The sequence below is a fragment of the Pleurodeles waltl genome, chromosome 11, assembly GCF_031143425.1.
Source record: "Pleurodeles waltl isolate 20211129_DDA chromosome 11, aPleWal1.hap1.20221129, whole genome shotgun sequence".
Classification (NCBI taxonomy): domain Eukaryota; kingdom Metazoa; phylum Chordata; class Amphibia; order Caudata; family Salamandridae; genus Pleurodeles; species Pleurodeles waltl.
In genome coordinates, this window is record NC_090450.1 from 948810843 (window position 1) to 948835797 (window position 24955).

Below are 24955 nucleotides of genomic sequence, written 5' to 3' on the forward strand. Positions count from 1 at the left end.
GTCCAGCACTCCATTCCTGTTAAAAAACCAAATACCTATAATCCGGGGGTAGTCACTTCTTGAGGTTTGGACTACTCTTCCCCTGTTTTGACAAACTTGTACAAAAATATTGAGTGAATCTACGCTTATAATTCTAAAGAAACTCAGTTGTTGTCTCTTAGTAATTATTTGATTTATTTTGTGGTTGAATCACTTTGTCTCCATCATATAGTTTCTCATTAGGAAGTTATACATGTAAATTGTGTGCACACTGGATGAGCTGAGCACAGGGATTCACCCAACAACCAAACTGTATTGTGAACTGTAAGAATAATTCGAATCTGAGTGTGAAGGAAAAGTATTTGCAGAAACACAATTTATATCTAATAAGCCAAGAAAAGGCCCCAGGCTAGCGAGCTGGTCGGGGAGGGTGAAACACGAGTCGGCTGCCTACAGCGCACCAAAAATGTACATTTATAACTACCTGATGTAAAATTATATGATGGAGACAAAGTGATCTAAACACCGAATAAATGAAAAACTTAAAAAGAGACCACAATGACTTTGAGTTTCTTTACAATTATAATGGGAGACAGCAATTGTATGGAGCTTTTATCAGCTTCTTCACTGTTGACTGTGTGGATCAAAATGTATTAATGGCTGAAGCCATTTGGTGGTGGAAGATGTCTCATTTTTATTATTTATGAAGGTCCTGACCAAATTCTGAGATACCTTTATCAGCTACCCAAGGCCATTACTGGTTCATTAACATTCTTTTTATAACTGTATTAGGTTTTCATGTGTAAATAACATGCAGCAACACAATGCCCATAGGTACGAAAGCAGAAACAATTGCATGTGAAACATCAACATTCTGGTAAGTAAAGGAGCAAGTAAGGCTGCTAGCATAGCACAACAGTATGAGTCCAGGTACGGTGGCAATGACAGGTTTGGGATCTCCTGAAGGTCTAATGCCCTGGTGTTTCTGAGCAAACCGAGAATAGATGATAGAAACAGGTGAAAATGTTTTTTACTTCAGTCTGAGTTATCTGTCTCCAAAGTAAGTTGGTAATCTTGTTGCGGTTGACATAAATCTTTGGGTCTGAAAGTGTGGGACTGCACACATGTGTAATTGTCACTGATTTTATCACAAGAGATCATGTTTTTCAGCTGGTTCATTACCAATAACCTGTTATTTCAGAGGCAAGAAAGGCAACACAGGGATCTCCTTATTCTTCCCTGTCTAGTTCCTGGGCCTAATAGGATTTAAATTTAACAAGGCAGTAGGTCTTGTGTATGCGTTTGAAAGTAGCTGCCAGAGAGCAGGACTTTCAATATCGAATATGGCTGATTGCATAGTTAAGAGGTTACTTCCTGCAGACGAGGCTGCAGTGATAAATTATCCTAATTTTTACCTGAAGCCCAATCTAGAACCTAATATCAAATGTTTTTATCTGAATTTAAAATTAAGTTGCCTCAACTGGCAAACAGTAGAGAGTCATGAATGTTGTATAATAATTATGAACATATATGCCCACTGTTAACAATGGTGTTTAAGACCTTCCTCACATTTTATTAATTTGTTAGGTATTACATGGGCTCATCAGAAGTAAGTAAAGAATAAGACCTCTTTTTCAGAGCGCAAGATTAGAACCATTGAGTAAACTGTTATTTTGTCTTTCCAGTCCAAACGGTTAATGTTTGCTGCTGCCTATTTAGGTTTTTATTACGTTCTTTTGAGTGCAAATTTAGCAACCAGAGAATTTTGACTTAATTGGATTTTTTTTAATCTTGTCACCTTTTATATTTATTTGTGTTTGCTGCCTAGAATACTAAATTGATCACATATCCACAATTATGTCAGTTTTTCATGCATTGTTTGTTATTGTATATATCTTAAATCAATCATCAGTTGGTATATTTTTATCATATTTTGACAAATAATCTGGTTTTTAATATTGCTAGACTGGATTGGATTTTATTCTCTCTATGCTTTTTTGAGGTTCAGATTGTTATTGTAAACATTACTTATTTGTTTAAATACACTGTTTTCCTACTTCTCTCACTGACAATATTGGGAAAGCATATTTAATTCCTACCTTAGTTCTAAATGTTCCCATAGCAGTTCCTGCTTCAGACCCTTCACGAGCTCTAAATCGTGTCGGCTTTTTTCACATTCAGTGGTTCTACTTCAGTAACTGTGATGCAGTCACATTGGAGCAATAGTACTAAGAGAGGGAATAATCCTGGCAACCCTGTTTTGTAGTCGAGGAAAGAAAGCATGATGGCTGGTTTCACGTTCTTTTCGTGTCTTCGAATCATTTTGCTTCCAGGCATTCTGTGCGCTGCCTAAGCAGTTCATTATTTTACCTTTGAGTTTGAAGCAACTGTACTTCAGTGCTTTCCTATTGGTTAACTGCCCCTCCTAGAAAGATTATTCACTGTTGCTGTGAAGTGAGCAAATAGTTGCACCTGCATTTACAGTTTCAAAAATGGGTTTAAAATTACCCGATGGGAAACATTGCTTGGTTTGTGGAAGAGGGAGGGGGAGCATGGTATTGAGAGGAGAGGGAGGCACTCCACAGAGAAATAGAGGATTAATGGGATTTTAGTCATATGGCCTAAGCACACACCCAGGGGAACCCGGCCCCTAGAAACAAACCAGTGAGCATAAGGCGTGCGTCCTCTTCCTACGTGGGATCAAAATTTAGTATAAAATGTGCGATGTCCCATCTGTTCACGACATTACAGAAATTAACATTAAAGAAATGTGTGTTAGCAACACAGACATCATTCCGCGCTCAAGAGAGCTGTTTGTACAAAGTGTGTGGCAAGTAAAATGTATGTTAAGACTACCCCTCTTCTGATCTGAAGCATGCCGGGCACAAGAAGATTAACAGAGCGGGCCAGGAATGTGTTGGTATTGGTTGTGCTGGCTGGATGAGCCAACAGTGTTAGTTAGAGACTGACAGATGCAGCTTCAAAATCGTTTGAAAATGGTGTATTGTGTTGGGGGCAGAGCACTGGCATTGGTGTTGTGGGTTCAGGTAGGGACTTGGGCGTGCTGGACTGCCTGTTGGTTCTCCATCAGTGAGATTGGTTTCAATGTCCCTATACTACAGGTTGAACTTGAATGTACTACAGAGCTTGTGAACTGTTTCAACCCCAGCCCCTACCGTTATTCCTTAACACAGCTCTAGCCAGTACATTTCAAGTTAAGTTCCAAAACTTATGATGCGAATAACCTTAAAGGAGCCTTCAGAACTTCAGTTTCCCATGTCAGGAGGTGTTTATATAGCTCCTATATTGACGCACCCTATTGGAGACCTATTCACTAAATTTAAAGGTTAATCCGTGGTTCACTCAAGGAAGCCAATGCCAGATCCTGGAGACAAAAGGTTGCAGGGGTTCTGCAGTCCTTTCTCTCCAGCAGTAGCCTTTCCTCTCCAGGAAAAGGAACCTTTTACCATCCAACTTCACAGCAAGTAGGTTGCTGAGCTGCAGCCAAATGCAGAGGCTGTCCAGACCAACTTAAACGGAAGTCGTCCGAAGTGGGGAGCACATATGTATGTGTGTCGGCCAGTGGATATGACTTCTATCCTATGTTGCCATATGTTGTCATGATTCTTTTGTTTTTCTCCTTATCCTCATTCTCAATATCTTTTTCTCTTTTGCTCTGTTTTTTTTTCTCCCCGTTTTTCTTCTCTCCCCACCCTTCCCCTGGTTTCTGTTTGTCTCTCAGCTGGAGGTTCTTCACTACCGCCTCAGTGTCTCCAATGTACTCCATGGTAGTCTTGGCCAGCCTGGCTACCCAGCCCTCCGTGCATACCAAGTATTACATCATTCCATTTGTGTTTTCATTTTGTTTTGTCCCATCACTCCATTCCATGGCCTGCAGTGTGTGTACGCTCTGATCCAAACCTGCATGTAAAGGGCTTTTGTCCTTTCAGGGTAACTTGGGTCTTCTTCATTACAGACAGTGAAAATTAGAGGGTGTTGGGATGCGAAGGCATTTAAGGATCCAATATCAGGATGTGCTGTAGGGAAGTATATGGATGTGGATCACAAGTTGGTTTGTCAAGAAAACTCTGCGTGAAGAGGAGAAGCGCATGGACAATGGTGTGTCATTGAAACCAGGGAGAGTAGATCCTGTGCTTTGGTCTGCATTGCACATAATAACCAGAGGTAGCTGGTCTGTCAAAAAGGACTTTTGCTCTTCAATCAAACTTGATGCATGGACACAGGAATTGCAGCTTTTAGATACAAGGCTGGAAGTCTTTTCATACAGCCTATGTGTGAAAGAGTTTACTTTTCCAACTTTGCACTAATCAGAGAACTTACCAGTGAGGTTCTGTCCACTTAGCACATTATCATTTCATTAATTCCTCTGTCTCAGGTCTGCCCATCTGTACAAACTGATGACTATTGCTTAGTCGAAGTAGCCACTGAGAAAAGTTGTAAATAACCTAAGACCTGGCTGTTGTCTACGCTTGTAAAACATGTTGGGGGCCTTTTAAATGTGATGCCGCAACAGATCAGTGTATTTGTCATTTTCTATCTGCCACTGAACAACATTATGCTGTTGACTGAGGTTGAAATTGTTGTAACATCCGTTCTTCTGTCTTACTTCTTAACACACACCCTTAAAGCATTACATTGCAAGTTTGTGCTTGCATAGATTCTTCTGTCAAATTTATTCTTGGGTGCCACAAATAACTGAACAGGAGAACAAAATTGGCTGCCTTTTCTTTTCATATTTTGGGGGAGGTAGCCTGCATGGTGATGATAGCCGTACTAGCCTAAATATTTTTGCATGGTGAATGTTACTTTACAAGTGTGTGTTAAGGTTTTGTTCTTGTATTATTTGGCACAATGCCTAATAATATGTGAGAAATTGTTTGCTGTTAGTTTTCTGGTGTGGAAAGGATTAACCAGGAAAAGAGGGTAATTGTTTCCCAAATCCTTTACCAATTATAATAAGCGAAGGTAATGACTAACAAGATGCATACGTTCATGTCCGTATGAGCTCCACTTACAAGTGGAGAAGGTGTTGGTGCTGCAAGGCAGCCAGAGAAGCATGCACCAGTGAAACCCTCTGCCAGTACCACACTGCAGGCCAGTACTTCTTTGCCGGTTGCATAGCACCACTGTTCCTTTTGGCATGGCATAAGCCAGACTATTGATTTGAACAGTTGTGTTTTTGTAACATCTGCATGTGAAATTAATCCGTTCTGGGATCCTGCTGTTCCGTTTATTTCTGCTTGCTGCTCTAGGACTGTTCTCTGCTATTGGCTACTGAATCATTTGGCTGCTGTACTACAGACCTCTGCTTGGTTATCCAATGCAGGCTCTCATGACTACTATAGTTCTAGCATCTTATTGCCTTGGTTCTCTTTTGCCTTGCTTTGCTAATGATTACAGGATCTCAGTTTTTAAGTGACTGTTATGTGCTTTGCATCTTGTTGCACTGACCTAGTGCATCTCTGAAACTGTTCTGATGCCAATCTCTTTTGAAACAGACTTGCATGATCCTAACATTTGTTGTTTGGTTTATGGGTGGTTCTAGTGCTAGTGCAGATTGCCATAAGCTTCTGTCCGTTTTCAAACCTTCTCCTTGAAGTGTATTGATGTGGCGTTCATGGGTCCTGGAAATATTTGTGGGTGGGTTAGATGATTTGGTATTTAACTGCCTGCTTTAAAGTGCTTTTGGATATGCGGTGAGCCTGCTTCACCTTTGGCTAGACCTTTGTCTTCCTTCTCCTTATGCTTGCTTTCATTGAAAATGTAATGATTGTTTTGCCTTTTTGCATTTTTACATATATTGTTAATTGTTGCAGATGTTTCAGACTTTGCTCCATCTACTTGGGGAATAGACCCACATAAAGTCATCAGAATTGCCTTCTGTTTGTCATCTATGAAGCCCACAGCTGAGCTTATGCCTTAGATTGCACAGATATAATAGGTTCGATGGCATCTGTCGCTGGAGATACACATGTTGTGCATAGCCCGCCATCTGGTGTTGGGTCGGAGTGTTACAAGTTGTTTTTCTTCGAAGAAGTCTTTCGAGTCACGAGACCGAGTGACTCCTCCTCTTCGTCTCCATTGCGCATGGGCGTCGACTCCATCTTCGATTGTTTTCTTTCCGCCATCGGGTTCGGACGTGTTCCTGTCGCTCCGAGTTTCGGAACGGAAAGTTAGCTATCTATCGGAAGATTACGTCGGTATTGTTGCTTTCGGGATCGGCTTAGATTGAATCGACACCGCATCGAAGATTGAAGAGCTCCGGTGCCCTTCGGGGTAGCTTCCGATCCCCCGTCGGGGCCTGGTCGGCCCGACCGCGTGTACCACAACGCTGATGGAACGGACCCCGTTCTGTTTCTGTCCCAAATGCCACAACAAATACCCGTATACAGACCAACATTTGGTCTGTAACCTGTGCCTGTCGCCTGAGCACAGCGAAGAGACTTGTGAGGCCTGTCGTGCGTTCCGGTCCCGAAAGACACTTCGTGACCGTCGAGCCAGAAGACTTCAGATGGCGTCCACGCCGACAGCGCACCGAGAGTTCGAGGAACAAGAGGAAGAAGAAACCTTCTCGATCCACGAATCGGACTCCGAGGAATTAGACGATCCAAGAACTGTGAGTAAGACGTCGAAGAAACAAAAGAAAAGTGATAAGGCCCAGGGGACGCCACTGCCACCAGGCCATGGCTCGACCCATAAATTCGGTGACCGACCATCGGCACCGAAAAAGGCCGATACAGTGCCGAGATCGTCCGACTCCGGTCGAGACACCGGCACGCAGCCTTCTCGGGACCGAGAAAGGGCTGCTGAAAAGGATCAACGCCGAGATAGCGGTGCCGAAACGGCTCGACGCCGAGACAGCGGCACCGAGGAAGATCAACGCCGAGAGGCTTCGACTCTAAAAAAGAATAAGGTCACCTCGGAGCCGAAAAGGCATACAGACAGGGTTTGGGTGCCGGAACGACCCGCAACCGACCCAGTTACCGGTTCCTATTCAGAGGAGCAGTCCTTGTCCTCTCAGATGCGAAAGCATAGATTTGAGGGAGAGTTGCAATCCACCGAAGTGGACCATATGCAGAAACGTATTTTCATACAGGAAGGAACAGGGAAAATAAGCACCCTTCCCCCTATTAGGAGAAAAAGGAGACTGGAGTTTCAGACAGACCAAGCACCACAAACAAAAATGGTGAAAAAGGTAACTCCGCCACCCTCTCCTCCACCTGTAACTAACATTTCGCCAGCACAAACTCCATCACATTCCCCGGCTCACACCACCGTGAGCCAAGGTGACCAGGACCAAGAAGCTTGGGACTTATACGACACCCCAGTGTCGGACAACAGTCCAGAGGCGTATCCCACAAAGCCCTCACCACCAGAAGACGGCACAGCTTATTCACAAGTGGTGGCTAGAGCGGCAGAGTTCCACAACGTAAACCTCCACTCAGAACCAATCGAGGATGACTTCTTATTCAACACCCTCTCATCCACCCACAGCTCCTACCAAAGCCTGCCTATGCTCCCAGGAATGCTTCGGCACGCAAAGGAAATCTTCAAGGAGCCGGTCAAAAGTAGGGCAATCACACCAAGAGTTGAAAAGAAATACAAAGCGCCTCCCACGGACCCTGTTTTCATCACCACACAGCTGCCACCAGATTCTGTCGTAGTAGGAGCAGCTCGCAAGAGAGCCAACTCCCACACATCTGGGGATGCACCACCCCCAGATAAAGAGAGCCGCAAGTTCGATGCAGCCGGAAAGAGAGTCGCAGTACAAGCTGCAAACCAGTGGCGCATCGCTAACTCTCAAGCACTACTTGCGCGCTATGACAGAGCCCATTGGGACGAGATGCAACAGCTCATTGAGCATCTACCCAAGGAACTACAAAACAGGGCGAAACAGGTGGTTGAGGAAGGACAGAACATATCTAATAATCAGATACGCTCCTCTATGGACGCAGCAGACACAGCTGCAAGGACAATTAACACATCTGTGACTATAAGAAGGCACGCATGGCTACTAACGTCTGGTTTTAAACCAGAGATACAGCAGGCAGTGCTCAATATGCCCTTCAATGAGAAACAACTGTTCGGACCAGAGGTGGACACGGCAATTGAGAAACTGAAAAAGGACACTGACACTGCTAAAGCCATGGGCGCACTCTACTCCCCGCAGAGCAGAGGCACTTACAGCACCTTCCGCAAGACAACCTTTAGAGGGGGGTTTCGGGGTCAGGCCACACAAGCCAGCACCTCACAGGCAACACCGTCCAGCTACCAGGGACAGTACAAGGGAGGTTTTCGGGGCCAATATAGAGGGGGACAATTCCCTAGGAATAGGGGAAAATTTCAAAGCCCCAAAACCCCTACAACCAAGCAGTGACTCACATGTCACTCATCCCCTCCACACAACACCAGTGGGGGGAAGAATAGGTCATTACTACCAAGCATGGAAAGAAATAACTACAGACACTTGGGTCTTAGCAATTATCCAACATGGTTATTGCATAGAATTTCTACAAATCCCTCCAAACATACCACCAAAAGCACAGAATTTATCGAAACAACATTCCGACCTTCTAGAAATAGAAGTCCAAGCACTATTGCAAAAAAATGCAATCGAACTAGTACCAAAGTCACAAATAAACACAGGAGTTTATTCACTCTACTTCTTAATACCGAAAAAGGACAAAACACTGAGACCAATCCTAGACCTCAGAATACTAAACACCTACATCAAATCAGATCACTTTCACATGGTCACGCTACAAGAAGTGTTACCATTGCTAAAACTACAGGACTACATGACAACCTTAGACCTCAAAGACGCGTATTTCCATATACCAATACATCAGTCGCACAGGAAATACCTAAGGTTTGTATTCAAAGGAATACATTACCAGTTCAAAGTATTGCCGTTTGGTTTAACAACCGCACCAAGAGTCTTTACAAAATGTCTAGCAGTAGTGGCTGCACACATCAGAAGGCAGCAAATACACGTATTCCCGTATCTAGACGATTGGCTAATCAAGACCAACTCACTGACAAGGTGCTCTCACCACACAAATCAGGTCATACAAAACCTCTACAAACTTGGTTTCACCGTCAACTTTGCAAAATCACACATTCTGCCTTGCAAGGTACAACAATACCTAGGAGCCATAATAGACACAACAAAAGGACTAGCCACTCCAAGTCCACAAAGAATTCAAAATTTCAACAATATCATACGACGCATGTACCCAACACAAAAAGTACAAGCAAAAATGATATTACAACTCCTAGGCATGATGTCCTCATGCATAGCCATTGTCCCGAACGCAAGACTGCACATGAGGCCCTTACAACAGTGCCTAGCATCACAATGGTCACAAGCACAGGGTCACCTTTTAGATCTGGTGTTGATAGACCGCCAAACATATCTCTCGCTTCTATGGTGGAACAGTATAAATTTAAACGAAGGGCGGCCTTTCCAAAACCCAGTGCCACATTACGTAATAACGACAGATGCTTCCATGACGGGGTGGGGAGCACACCTCGATCAACACAGCATACACGGACAATGGAACGTTCATCAAACAAAACTGCATATGAATCACCTGGAACTGCTAGCAGTTTTTCAAGCACTAAAGGCTTTCCAACCAATCATAACTCACAAATACATTCTTGTCAAAACAGACAACATGACAACAATATATTATCTAAACAAACAGGGGGGGACACACTCAACGCAGTTGAACCTTCTAGCACAGAAGATATGGCGATGGGCAATTCACAACCACATTCGCCTAATAGCACAGTTTATTCCAGGGATCCAGAATCAACTTGCAGACAATCTCTCTCGAGATCACCAACAGGTCCACGAATGGGAAATTCACCCCCAAATTCTAAACACTTACTTCAGACTTTGGGGGACGCCTCAAATAGACTTGTTTGCAACAAAAGAGAACGCAAAATGCCAAAACTTCGCATCCAGATACCCACACAGGCAGTCCCAGGGCAATGCCCTATGGATGAACTGGTCAGGGATATTTGCATACGCTTTTCCCCCTCTCCTTCCTTATCTAGTAAACAAATTGAGTCAAAACAAACTCAAACTCATATTGATAGCACCAACTTGGGCAAGGCAACCCTGGTACACAACACTGCTAGACCTATCAGTAGTACCCCACATCAAATTGCCCAACAGGCCAGATCTGTTAACACAACACAACACAACCAACAGATCAGGCATCCAGATCCAGCATCGCTGAATCTAGCAATCTGGCTCCTGAAATCCTAGAATTCGGACACTTAGAACTTACCCAAGAATGTATGGAAGTCATAAAGCAAGCCAGAAGGCCATCCACTAGGCACTGCTATGCAAGCAAATGGAAGAGGTTTGTTTGCTACTGCCATCATAATCAGATCCAACCATTACACGCATCTCCAAAGGATGTAGTGGGTTACTTGCTACACTTACAAAAATCTAACCTAGCTTTCTCTTCCATTAAAATACACCTTGCGGCAATATCTGCATACCTGCATGTTACCTATTCAGCTTCACTATATAGGATACCAGTCATTAAGGCATTTATGGAAGGCCTTAAAAGAATTATACCACCAAGGACACCACCCGTTCCTTCATGGAACCTCAATGTTGTCCTAACAAGACTCATGGGTCCACCTTTCGAACCCATGCACTCTTGCGAAATACAGTTCCTAACCTGGAAAGTTGCATTTCTCATCGCCATCACATCTCTACGAAGAGTAAGCGAAATTCAAGCGTTTACAATACAAGAACCTTTTATCCAACTACACAAAAATAAGGTAGTCCTAAGGACTAATCCTAAATTTTTACCAAAGGTTATTTCACCGTTCCACCTAAATCAAACGGTAGAACTACCAGTGTTCTTCCCACAGCCAGATTCCGTAGCTGAGAGGGCACTACATACATTAGATGTCAAAAGAGCATTAATGTACTACATTGACAGAACAAAAAACATCAGGAAAACTAAACAACTATTTATTGCATTCCAAAAACCTCATGCAGGAAACCCAATATCAAAACAAGGTATAGCCAGATGGATAGTTAAGTGCATCCAAATCTGCTACCTTAAAGCAAAACGACAGCTGCCCATTACACCAAGGGCACACTCAACCAGAAAGAAAGGTGCTACCATGGCCTTTCTAGGAAATATTCCAATGAACGAAATATGTAGGGCAGCCACATGGTCTACGCCTCACACGTTCACCAAGCACTACTGTATAGACGTGCTATCCGCACAACAAGCCACAGTAGGTCAAGCCGTGTTAAGAACCTTATTTCAAACTACTTCCACTCCTACAGGCTGAGCCACCGCTTTTGGGGAGATAACTGCTTACTAGTCTATGCACAACATGTCTATCTCCAGCGACAGATGCCATCGAACTGAAAATGTCACTTACCCAGTGTACATCTGTTCGTGGCATCAGTCGCTGAAGATTCACATGTGCCCACCCGCCTCCCCGGGAGCCTGTAGCAGTTCGAAAGTTAGCTTAAGCTCTGTACATTTGTAAATATATTATTTAAACCTTTAATAGGTACATACTTAGTCACTCCATTGCATGGGCACTGTTACTACAACACAACTCCTACCTCACCCTCTGCGGGGAAAACAATCGAAGATGGAGTCGACGCCCATGCGCAATGGAGACGAAGAGGAGGAGTCACTCGGTCCCGTGACTCGAAAGACTTCTTCGAAGAAAAACAACTTGTAACACTCCGACCCAACACCAGATGGCGGGCTATGCACAACATGTGAATCTTCAGCGACTGATGCCACGAACAGATGTACACTGGGTAAGTGACATTTTCATTATTGACCAACACACTAATCGCTTGTGTGGTACATAACGTAAACTCACACCTTTGACAATACTGTTTTCTCCTATTATTAGTCAGCTACTCCTGTCAGTTACATACTTTGTAGGCCCCCAGTGTTTAAAAGAGAACTATCCTTTCGGTGATACAGTTTAGGCTGACAACTTCGACTGGGTCACTGAGAAAAGTTCACAGCCTCACACCTTGGACAAAGGTTCTTGGCTTCACATTAATCTAACTGGACATTCTTGCATCATACTCAAAGGCGTAAACAGATTTGATGCCTCTGCTGCATTGAAGTATCAGTCTCTTTTTTTTTTTTTTTTTTTTTTTTTTTTTTTAAACTAGTCCTTGTTCCAACCTCACTAAATCTGTGTACTCTAGCTTTTTTAGTATGAATCCTAGTAACTAAGCAGATTCCTGTTCTCTGTAACTAAACTTCACCTCATTGCAGGATGTAAACCACACATGCACAAAACTGTTATCAATCCCCACTATTCAGTTTCCTCCCTCCATGCACCACTTTTCCAATTCAGCTTTCAATGATTAAGGGAACATTTTTAACCTTTTTTTACTAGCTTTATAATTTGCAAATTTCCAGTTCTTTTGGGAGTAATCAAACCTGTGTAGTCAAAGGTTTTCAAGTATTTGATGACATTAATATTATTCGAACAAAAATCTATAGGCTTCCACAATGGTTTTAAAACTGGAAGAGTTGACATTTTGTAGAAGTATTATTTCTGTCTGAATGTCATGCATGGCCAGGAAAATGGTTCTACTGATTGGGGCCCTCTTCGGGTGACTTATTTGAGTTTTCAGACTATGTACCCTTAGAGGGCTTTCTCCTTAACATATGGTCAGCTTATGCTTTTATTACAGTCTGCACCCTTGCTAATCGTAGGCTCTTCCATTTAAATTAAACTGTCAGGAAATTTTAAGTGAATTACTTTGACATATAAACTATTTCTCATGTTATGCCAGTCCTTCATAATCAAACAGTAGATCTGTCTACTGGTTTGTAGAGATCTTTTAGACTTAATTCTGTATCCACAGGCTATGTTTTCTACCTCGTTTCCTCCCAACACTTTATCTAAACCCACAGGATAGGCAGCAGTTCTATATCTAGTCTCTAATCCTACAGCTTGCACAATTATTTCTATACACTAATCTCTCTGGCCCCCACCACCGAAAAAGTTTTTTTTGTTTTTTTTGTTTTTACTTTGGTTAGTAGGGCTGTCCCACAGGCTACTCTGACTGTACGTGTCTCCATGTTGGATAGCAGAGGTCCCAACCCGTTGCACAGATTTTACAGACCCACGCTTCAGAGCTGTTCTTTATGTAACAAAGATGCTCTTAACAGATGTCTTAGGGAACAGAGCTATCACTGATATTGATTTTTTTTAATGACATAGATGCACTACACGCAGACATAGGTGGCTATTCAGAAGGCTGCTCAAGTCCATTTAATTACATTAGCAGCACTTAGTATGGAAACTACTCTGTACTTCTCTCTAATGATGTAGTTAGAAGAGTGCTAATTTGAACAATCTCCCACATATTTACTACACCGACAATTACCATTACCTAATGTCAGATTTACTCAAATTACCTTTGATAGTTGTCCGCTTTGCTTTGCTGACCCCTAATACTAAAGGGCTGCTTTAGTATGGTGCAGAGATACTAATAACTTTAACTGAGAAATATCTCTCTTCTCCCCATTTTCCAACTCAACCACCAGGAATCATTCAACCCCACTGAGGAGCACGTGTTGGTTGTGCGTCTCCTCTTGAAGCATCTTCACGCCTTCACTAACAGCTTGAAACCAGAGCCAGTTTCGCCATCAGCTCATTCCCAAACTACCAGCCCTCTGGAGGAGTTTAAGAGGTAAACATTGGGAAGGGGAGTTGCACAGAAGAAAAGTGAATAAATATAGTGTTCGATGGCATGTGTAGCTGTAGATACACATGCTTTGCATAAGTCCACCATCTAGTGTTGGGCTCAGAGTGTTACAAGTTGTTTTTCAAAGAATATTTTCGAGTCACAAGATCGAATGACTCCTCCTCTCGGTGGTACTGTGCATGAGCATCAAGTCTTTTGTTAGATTGATTTCTTTCCGCCGTCGGGTTCGGCTGTGTTTCCTCTCGCTCCGGTGGATCTCAGTTCGGTAGCTTCTGAACTTTATTCTAACTTTCTATAAATGTCTGTATAGTTTTGATTGAGTTTTCTACTCTTTATAGTCGATCCAATTTCGATCACCGGGGTCGATCTCACGCCCACCCACAGGCAACCTCGCCCTTCTTGGGCTTACTTCGACACATTGTAGTCGAACAATGTTAGGCTGATGGAATGAACTCCGTTTCGGTTCTGTCCTCGGTGTCATGCCAGATTTCCCTACACCAACCAGCATTTGGTGTTTAATCTTTGCCTGTTTCTGGAACACAGAGAAGAGACCTGCGATACTTGTAGATTGTTTCGATCAAAGAAGACTCTCCAGTCCAAGTCGACAGAAGACACACATAACATCTTCAGAGAAGAACACGCGCAAGAAGTAGGACAACGCACAGCCGTCTCCATTACAGATTCGGACTTGGATCGAGAGACTGATGTCGACAGTCAGTCCATACCACGTGCGCAGTACATGAGTACATCAGCCCCATCACACCAAACAAAGACAATTAAAAAGACTCCTGCATTGGTCATCAGGCTATCACTCCCCTCGGGCCATGGTTGGAGCCGAAAAATACATTTGGATGACCAACCTTCGGGTTCGGCACTGAAACAAAAGATCAAATTGCATCCTGCACCAACCAAACAGACTGCTACATCTGTTTCAGTGTTGAGACGAAAATCGGACATTTCCACCTTGAAGCCGAAAAAGTAACACCACTTTCGGAGATTACATTTTCGGTCCTAGACAAGCATTCCGTGTCGAAACCTTCTGAATCGAAAATTGCCACCAGTAAACATTCTGCAGTTACTGAGGAGTCATCTGCAAAACAACCTACATTAGAGGTAATAAATCAGTCAATCAATCAGGAATTTGTAAAGCACACTACTCTCCCGCGAGGGTCTCAAGGCGCTGAAATAGATGCTAAACAGTGTAAACTTCACATACAGAAGGAAAGAGGAAGGATCATAGCCTCGCCTCCTGTAACAACTAAAAAGAAACGTACATTTCAGGAGACTTTGGACGCTGGGCCTCCAACTAAGAAAGTCTGGAAAGAGAAGGAGAAAGAAAAGGCTACACAACAACTTCAGCCTTCACCACAATATTCTCCCTTCCTTCTACCCCACCACCACCACCTACACACTCCACACAGTTCTCTCCACAGTCATCATCCGCATCACCTCACAGGGATGACTTAAGTGATGTTCAAGAAGATGTAGACCCATGGTAGCTATATGATCCTGATCCCATTCTCCCTAATGACCCAGATTTATACTCAGCAAGGCCATCTCCCCCTGAAGATACCACTGCTTACTACCAAGTGATAGCTAGGGCTGCTGTACATTACACATACAATTGCATACAGATCACATTGAAGAGGACTTTCTATTTAATAACTTGATATCTTCACACAAGGAGTACCAATGTCGCCCTATGCTTCCAGGCATGCTTAGACAAGCATTTTTAAGTAACCTGTCAAGGCAAGGATCATTACACCCAGGGATGATTTAAAAAAAAAAAAGGACAAACCTGCACCCTCTGATCCAGTTTTTATTAGAACACAATTACCACCTGACTCTATAGTTGTAAGTGCGGCATGAAAACGTCACAGTAGTCAGTCTACAGGAGATGCTCCTCCAGACAAAGAAAGTAAAAAATTAGACACAGCAGGTAAAAGAGTGGCTAGTCAGGATGCGAACCACTGGAGGATTGCAAATTTCCAGGCACTCCTGTCAAGGTACAATAGGGTCCACTGGAATGAGATGGAAGAAATGTTGCAGTATCTTCCACCGGAACATCAGAAAGGAAGGCAGCAAATAGTAGCAAAGGGACAGGCTATCTCTAATAACGCAATTAGATGTGCTACTGATGCAGCTGACAGACCAGCAAGGGAGATCAACACCAACATAGTAATCAGGGGACATGCATGGTTAAGACGTTTGGGTTTTAAACCTGAGATACAGCAAGCTGTATTAAACATGCCCTTTGATAAGGAGCATTTATTTTGAACAGAGGTGGGTACCACCATAGAGAAGCTTAAGAAAGATGCAGAAACAGCTAAGGCTATGGGTGCACTATACACCACACCCACTAGAGGCACTTTTCATAGGCCCCAATTTAGAGGTGATTTCAAACCATTAACCACAGACCAATCCACCTCGCAACAGAAACAGGGGTCACACTTCTATAACAGATGTTCATTCAGAGGTTCGTACAAAGGATCTTATGATAGAGGAAGAGGTAAAACATCTGCTTCCAGAGGTTCCTCCACCTCAACAAAACAGCTTCTTTTTTAAAAATCCCCATAGCGCATGCATCTCCTGTGGGAGGAAGACTAGTAAACATTTCTCCACAATGGTACATCATCACCGTAGATCAGTGGGTTCTAGCAATTAGCCAACATAGCTATTGTCTAGAACTCATGTCCACTCCACCAAACATTCCTCCTCGTTCCCACAAACTTTCTCAAGACTATCTCATTCTGTTCAAGGAGAAAGTACAGCCCCTTCTTCTCAAAGGGGCTATAGAACCAGTACCTACAACCCAACAAGGGTCAGGAATATATTCACTTTACTTCCTCATACCCCAAAAAGACGGTTCATTAAGACCAATTTTAGATCTCAGACTGCTCAATCTATACATACTCTATAAGCATGTCCATATGGTCACTCTGCAAGATGTTATTCCCCTATTACAGCAAGGGGATTACATAACAACATTGGATCTCAAAGATGCTTATTCCACATTCCCATACATCCAGCACATCGCAAATATCTAAGATTTGTCATTGCAGGAAAGCATTACCAATTCAAGGTACCACCGTTCGGGGTACCAACAGCTCTAAGGGTATTCACAAAATGCTTGGCAGTAGTAGCATTTCGAAGAAGACAACACATACCCGTTTTCCCATATCTAGAAAACTAGCTCATAAAGGCCAGTACAATTCAAACCTCCAAGGAACACACTTAGTACACTGTGAATCTTCTACACAATTTGGGGTTCACAATAAATTATCTCAAATCTCATCTTCAACCATCGTAAATATAGCCTTATCTGGGAGCAATTCTGAATACTCAGTCAGCATTAGCATATCCAAACCCAATAAGGATTCAAGCTTTTCAAAATCTCATCTCGCAATTACAGGAGAATCATACTTACACAGTGAAGCAAGTGATGCGACTGTTGGGAATGATGGCTTCTTGTATAGCCATGGTTCCCCATGCAAGACTACAGAAGCGTCCTCTGCAACAGTGCCTTTCTCAACAGTAATCTCAGTCACAGGGTCATCTCCAGGATCTAGTGTTCTTGGATCGTCAGGCTCACCACACTCTGCAACGGTGGAATCCCCCCAACCTTTCAAAGGGGCGGCCCTTTCAGGACCCTGTGCTTCAAATCACTCTCACCACAGATGCCTCACAGATAGGTTGGGGAGCTCACCTCAACACCCTCACCATACAGGGCAAATGGGATCCCCTTCAACAGGCTTACCACATCAATTATTTGGAACTGCTAGCAGTCTCTCTAGCACTCAAAGCATTCTTTACACACATCTCACACAAAATAGTGTTGGTCCATACAGGCAATATGACAACAATGTATTAGATGCAAAACATTGGGGGGGGCTAATCTCAATTATCCCTTCTAGCTCAGACAATTTGGAAGTGGGTGATTCACAATCACATTCAATTACTTGCAGAAAATCTCCCAGGGATGGACAATCAGTTAGCGGACCTTTTAAGCCAGACGCATCAAGAAGTCCACAAATAGTTAATTCACCCACAGGTACTTCACCAATACTTTTAATTGTGGGGAACACCAGAGATAGATCTCTTCGCCACCACAGAAAACTCAAATTGCCAAAACGTCACGTCCAGATACCCACACCTTCAGTTCAAGGACAATGCTCTATGAATGAATTGGTCAGAGATATTTGCTTATGCTTTTCCGCCTCTCCCACTCATACGATTTCTAATACGTAAATTGAAACAATCATCACTCACCATGATTCTTGTAGCCCCCACATGGGCACATCAGCCTTGGTATACAACATTGTTGGCTCTGTCTGTGATTCCACATCACAAACTTCCAAACAAAGTAGATCTTTTTACTCAAAAGAGGACAAATCAGACATCCAAACCACTCAATCTTGCTATATGGCCCCTGGAGTCATAGAGCTTAGCTACTTACAACTTCCTCCTGAATGTATGGACATTCTTAAAGAAGCACGCAGACCTACAACTACACAGTGTTATGCTGCTAAATTGAAACGTTTTGTATATTATTGTCAACCTAAAAATATTGATCCACTTAAGCCCCAGTACAAGGCATTGTTATTTGCTACATTTGCAAAAGGCAAATCTAGCATACTCTTCTATTAGACTTCATTTAGCAGCCGTGGCTGCTTACCTGCAAAATAAAATGTCTCTTTATTTCAAATTCCTGTAATTAAGACATTTATGGAAGGCCTTAAGAGAGTTATTCCACCCAGAGTTCCTCCAGCTCCTCTAAGGAACTTTAACATTGTACTTACCAGACTTATGGGTCCACCATTTGAACCCATGCACTCCCGTGCTTTACAGTTCCTTTCATGGAAGGTTGCTTTTTTAGTAGCTATAACTTCTTTAAGAAGAGTTAGTAAAATACAAGCGTTCACTTTAGAGGAACCCTTCCAAAAACATAAAGACAAAATAGTACTTAGGACAAATCTGAAATTCCTACCTAAGGTAGTTTCACCATTTCATAGTAATCAATTGGTGGAGTTGCCAGTCTCCTTCCCACATCCAGACTCAGTCACTGAAAGAGCTCTCCATACACTGGATGTTAAAAGAGCTCTCATATATTACATTGACAGGACAAATAGTTTTAGGAAATCAAAACAATTATTCGTAACTTTTTCAGTGCCTCACAAGGAAAATACAATTTCAAAGAATGGATTAGCTAGAAGGATAGTCAGGTGTATTCAAACTTGTTATCTTAAAGCTAAAAGACAACTACCAGTATCTCCTAGAGCACACTGTACCAGGAAAAATGGTGTCTCTATGGCCTTTTTAGGAAACATTCCAATAGCAGATATTTGTAAAGCTGCTACCTGGTCTACGCCACACACATTTACTAAACACTACTGTGAAGATGTTCTAGGTCGTCAACAAGCAAATGTTGGCCAAGCATTCCATAGGACATTATTTCAAGCTACTCCAACTCCTCCAGGCTAGCCACCACTTATTCAGGAGGGGGCTGCTTTACAGTCTATGCAAAGCATATGTATCTACAGCTACATATGCCATAGAACAGAGAATGTTACTTACCCAGTAGACATCTGTTTGTGGCATGTAGTGCTGTGGATTCACATGCATGCTCCCTCCTCCCCTGAAGCCTGTGGTCGTTGTAGTACAACATATTGTAAATATGTACAAACAGTGCATGGGCATCTCTTTTATTTACTATCTACTTATACATATATACACTTTTTACTTCACCCACCTACGGGAAAACAGTCTAACAAAGGACTCAATGCCCATGTGCAGTATCACTGAGACGAGGAGTCACTCGATCTTGTGACACAAAAATATTCGTCGAAGAAGAGCAACTTGTAGCACCCCGAGCCCAACACTAGATGTATGCAAAGCATTGTAATCTACAGCACTGCATGCCACGGACAGATGTCTACTGGGTAAGCAACATTTTCCTTACTTGTTTCAAGCGTATGCATGTTAAGCATATTTGTATTTGAGAATTGATGGTTGACAAGTGATCAAATGGACAATTGGAGAAGAACATTTCTACATCAAAAAAAATTAATTGGATGTTTTGAGAACTGTGAACATTTAGAGCACAAGCAAATTATGCATGTGGTGTGGGACAATTGAAAGTGGAATTTTTTAACTGTTGCTTTTGGAATGTGCGACGAAGGAATAGTGAGGGTCAACAGATGTTACGCTAACATGCAACTACTTTTTTATGAATATTACTTTTATTAAATTATTCAAGAAAGCACATCTATGTATATTAATAGGAAACAAACATGGAGACCACCTTAGACTAATAGAGGCACCTCTCAAACATAGGAAAGGCAAGTTAAGTAGGTCCATAGTCATATTGCACCTTCTGAAATATAAAACTCAAAGTATTTAGCATAAAGGGAGTAATGCACCTTTTGTGTGACATAGGGACATTTCTCTTTCTGCATTTTAAGATTCTGACACCTCTATAACTCCAGGACAGGTTAGGTTTAACTGCATTTTTTTCTGTAGAAAGCAATAGTAATATAACTATATTTGTGACCAATATTGCAGTATTTAATTTGGGAAATGTCATACAGTAACAGCACTGACCTAAAAGAAGCTGTCCTGTAGCTGCATTGAAAACAATGAAGGGAAAGATGCCTGTCCAATCCAAAGTGCATCAGCCACACTCCATGTTCATTGTGACTTTAAGAGAGCCAGCGGTTTCCATTGCCCAGCATGCTCGATTTGACTTGATATACCTATAAAGCTCAAGGAATGACCATTAGGCATCTTGGCCCTAGCGTCTGTGAGATACTGTACTAAGGTAGCAAAATTTATGGAAAAGAAAAAAGTCCGGATTTAAGATGTTTCCTGAAACAGGTCAGATTTGATTGACATCTAAGATGCCAGGGTAATCGATTCCAAAGTTGGCAGGTGGAGTAGACAAAGCTCCTACCACTCAAGGACACTTTGTGAATTTTAGGGACTATGACTGTTTTGAAAGCTGGAGTATGCCACATCGTACTAGCAGTTTGGTCACAGGCTCAGTTCTTTTTTGACATTCAAAAATAAATTATCTGTATACAATTAAATTGCATTGTCAGCCTGGGAGGAGGTAGGGTTGTTCATGACTTCAGTGAGTATAATACCTACGGTGGAGAACTAAACCTACAAGTAACATTACGTTCTGCATCATAAGATTCTCACTGATAGTCATGAACGTAGAATCGAGTAGCAAGCATATCTCCACTTAGCGGCTGGCAAGGCAATGGACAAATTTAATTATGTACCAATGAAGCATGATGTCAAGACATTTGCTCTAAGTAAATAAATTACACAGAATTGCTTGACCCACCAGAGTATCATTTGAAGAGTCTTCATCCAAACTGTAATGTCTAGTTAAAGATTTCCGCCTTACAAATGTACTAAAAGGGAATGTTCTTGATCCAAGTAATAGAATTTGGAATGAGCTCTTGGTTACCAGTAAAAGTTTATTTGCAGATGGTAGCAAAATGAAATGCAAGAGGCTATCCACTAAGCAATGGTCTGTTTAAGGGATGCTAAACTTGTCCCTAAAGGACCATAGTTGATGAACAGGTGTCTTGTCTTTGTAATGGGTTTTGCGGTGTGAAGCTTTTCTGGATTCACATCCTGTGCATTATTTCACCATCTAGTGGTTTGGTCCGGAATTCTCCACTCTTTTGTAGTCCTTCTTCTACCCTTTTTTTTTTTCTTTTTGTGTGATGTTGGTGGGCATCAATGGACCCCATTTGATGTCTCTTGTAACGTTGTACTGCTTCTTCCGGAAGTTCCCACATTGGTCGCCATCTTCAGATTCTATTTTCTGCTGGTGTCTCTGGATGCTTGCTGAAGGATCTCCAATACGAGGAAGAAGTTTGGAAGAAGTTCAGGAGAAGTTTGCTGGAAAGATCACCAAAGTAGAATAACACTGACAAAGAGGTATTGGAGAAGAATTTGGATGAAGGAGGTGAATTTCCTCAAGTGATATTTAGAATGCCTATTCAAGGGTTGACCTGAATGGCCTAATGGAGAAGACACCATTCCAGTTCTGCAAGAAGTGCCACCAAGGTTCTCCCAGGAGGACAAACACCCAGCCTGCAACCTCTGTCTGCCAGTCGAGCACCGATGCGAAGACTGCAACGCCTGCTCCGTATTCACATCAAAGATGCTGAGGTTGTGAGAGACAGACAAGCCCATCATAACATGCAGGGGCAACAAACAACTCCATCCCTAAGAGACCTGGGTCTCTCAAGCGAAGAGGAGAGAACTTTGCAGAAGAAGCTGAGGGTGAAACATCTGATGCAGGTCTGCTGATTGTCAATGTCGAAGGCCAGATGGCCAAAAAGATAAAGAGATCTGAGGTAAGAGAACCATCATCCTCAAGTCACGAAAAAGAGCCTCTACGAGGTTGAAGGGAGCCTCTGTGTCGAAGCATTCACCTACCGCAGACAAGGAGCCCCTCAGATCCTTCGAAGGGGTACCACAGGAGGCTAAACTCCCAAAAGATCCAAGTTGTTGATTGGAGTACATGGAAAGGACATTTCGATGTTGAAATCGATCAGGCCGTGAGCTGAACATCAGAGCTTGACGATCGAAACTTCTTTGAAAGACTCTTAGATGCTGAAGAGAAAGACATCAAGCCGCGATGCCAAGGAATAGGCAGCTGAAATCAAGAAGAATCTGTGTTTTGAAGCTGAGATGGTTGCATTCCTACCAAAATAGAAGGACTTGAATGAAAGACTCGGGGTTTTCAGGTGCCCCCCCAAAGACTTAGGCACCCAAGGACCAAAGCGAAAAAGAAGTCGATGAAATCGAGCCTCTCTTAACACGTGAGCCCCCAGAAGGAGAGGAAGATGAACAATTGGCAGGAATATATTCAGGTTCCAAAGAAATCTGAATATACAGAGCCACAGTGGCAAGATCTAGAGACGGACTCACCTGAAGAAAAAGTGGACATTTATCCATCAAGGCCTTTGCCTCCGGATGACATTGGCATGTACAACCAGGTTATAAAGCAGGCTGCAACAGGTACGAAGTACAGCTAGAGTAAGAAAGGCCCCAATCTTGTTTCCTGCTGAAGACACTTGTACCGACAGAGGCCAGGAATCAGTTCCTACCCATGCTTCCTAGTGTCCTAGACCAGGTAAGAGAATCTCTCAAATAACCCGCCACTTGTCAAGCTGTGACTACAAAGGCAGAGAAGTAAAAGTATTCTTCAATAGATCCAGCGTATATGAAGGGCACAGTACCTGCTGACTCCATTATAATGTCCACAGCAAGAAAGAGGGCCAACAGTCTATCTTCATCAGGGCCGCTTCCAGAGAAGGAGAGCAGAAGAATAGACCTCATGGGTAGGAAGTTTGAATGCAGTGCAGCTATTCAGTGGTGCATTACAAATTCTAATGCCATACTTAATTGTCATACACATCAATACTGGGAGGAGATGGGATACTGATGAAGAACCTCCCTGAACAATACAGAAAGAGAGTGGCACACGCATGTGAATCCAGAAAAGATTCATGCTGAAAAACATAATGTTTCTTACCTGTAGGTGTAGTTTTGCAGCTTGAAAGTTTTTCTGGATTCACAAACAACCCACCCACCTCCACCAAGAAGGTGGAAGAAAGGAACAACATACCAAAAAAGAATCTGAATCTGGCGACCAAAGGTGGGAACTTTTGGAGGGAACAATACAACATCACAAGAAACACCAAATGGGGTCTGTCGACACCCACCAGTATAAAAAAAGAAGCATTGGTAATGCCAATACGTCTCGCATTGGCGAGAGTTAGAGCTATTGGCATTGTACATTTTGTTTTTTTGATAAAGATATGTTTATTGTTTTTGTGAAGAGGAAAACATACAAAATACCAAATATAAACAAAAGCCAAAATACGCACATAAAACAACGTAAATTAAATGAATATCATGACAACAATTATTATAATCATAATTAAATTGTAGTTTTGGGATGACTGAAACGTAACCAAGGGCCTATGCAGTTCAGGATAAAAAAACCATATGCACACAATAAACGTGAGAATAGTCATCAGCTGGGTGGTGTTTGGGTGACAATGTTGTATCGTGACCTGACCTCGCTGGACGCTTTTGTTGGGGAGGCTAGGAGGACCCAGGCCACCAAGCGGGTCCCCCCATATCCGCACACCAGTGAGGGGGCCCCCTCCGTGGCCTCACCGGCACTCTACAAGCTCCCCCACTTCCCCCATATCTTCTTGTATTTGTTAGGGCATCCTCTGGCCTCATACACAGGTTTTTCACATACCGCACACCAATCAACACCCCGCCTCCATTTGGTCAATGTAGGGGCTACTCCCGCCTTCCAATCTGTCATAATATCCCTTTTTGCCACTAGGCATGCAACTTCTAGAAAGATACGATCCGCTCTTCCTAATCCCAACTCCCCCATTGCCCCCAGGAGGAGGGGGGTCATTTCCACCTCTGTCTGTAGGACCTGCGAAATCTCCCCAGTTATCGCCCTCCAGTAAGTCGTTATTACGAGGCAAGCCCAGACCATGTTGAAAAAGTCAGCGTCTGGGCTGGAGCATCGAGGACAATCGGCTGTCTGCCGCAGGCCAGCCTTGAAGAGTCTTTCAGGGGTAAGGTCTGCTGCGTGGAGGTAAAGCGTCTGGAGTACTCGAAATCGGGACGTCATGGACAAGGTCCTAGGGGCCATCAACACGTCCCTCCAGTCTGCCTCCTCAATGGGGCCCACCCAACCCTCCCATCTCTGGTGAAGACCATCAAGGGAGGGAGTAGTATTGGAGAGCAGGGAGCGGTAAAGCTGGGAAATTCCACCCTTGCCCAGGCCTCCCATCAAGGTCTTGGCTTCCATGAGGCTGCAATCAGGGACGCCTTTCCCAGGTTGGAAGTGCACCAGAAGTGCATGTCTGAGCTGTAAATACTTGTGGAATTGGGTTTTATTTAGAGAGTAGCTTTCTTGGATTTCCTCAAAGGACCGTATGTGTGACTCTCCCCAGATGTCACCTAGAGTAGATATTCCAATGTTGTCCCACTTCCGGAACCCTTCCAATGTTGAGACCTCACGCAGATAACTCCCACGCCACAAGGGGGTCTGCCGGGTGAGACATCCCCACCAACCTGTCACTCTCTGGGCTGTGCGCCAACCCAGCAGCACTACCCTCGTAACTTCTGGAGTATCTCGGGGAATCCGACCCCCATAAAGGG

General features: G+C 43.1%; 1 protein-coding gene across 4 annotated transcripts in view; it reads left to right on the forward strand.

The window, feature by feature from the left end:
- The window catches only part of SMPD4 (sphingomyelin phosphodiesterase 4), a 277112-nt gene that overhangs the window by 86494 nt on the left and 165663 nt on the right, over nt 1-24955 (forward strand). For 3 of the 4 annotated variants that reach the window (XM_069215134.1, XM_069215136.1, XM_069215135.1), the window contains exons 11-12: nt 3722-3811; nt 13575-13720. In XM_069215134.1, the coding sequence (XP_069071235.1) occupies nt 3722-3811; nt 13575-13720 (236 nt within the window). The remainder of the gene's footprint in view (nt 1-3721; nt 3812-13574; nt 13721-24955) is intronic. The other variant, XM_069215137.1, reaches the window with a different exon arrangement.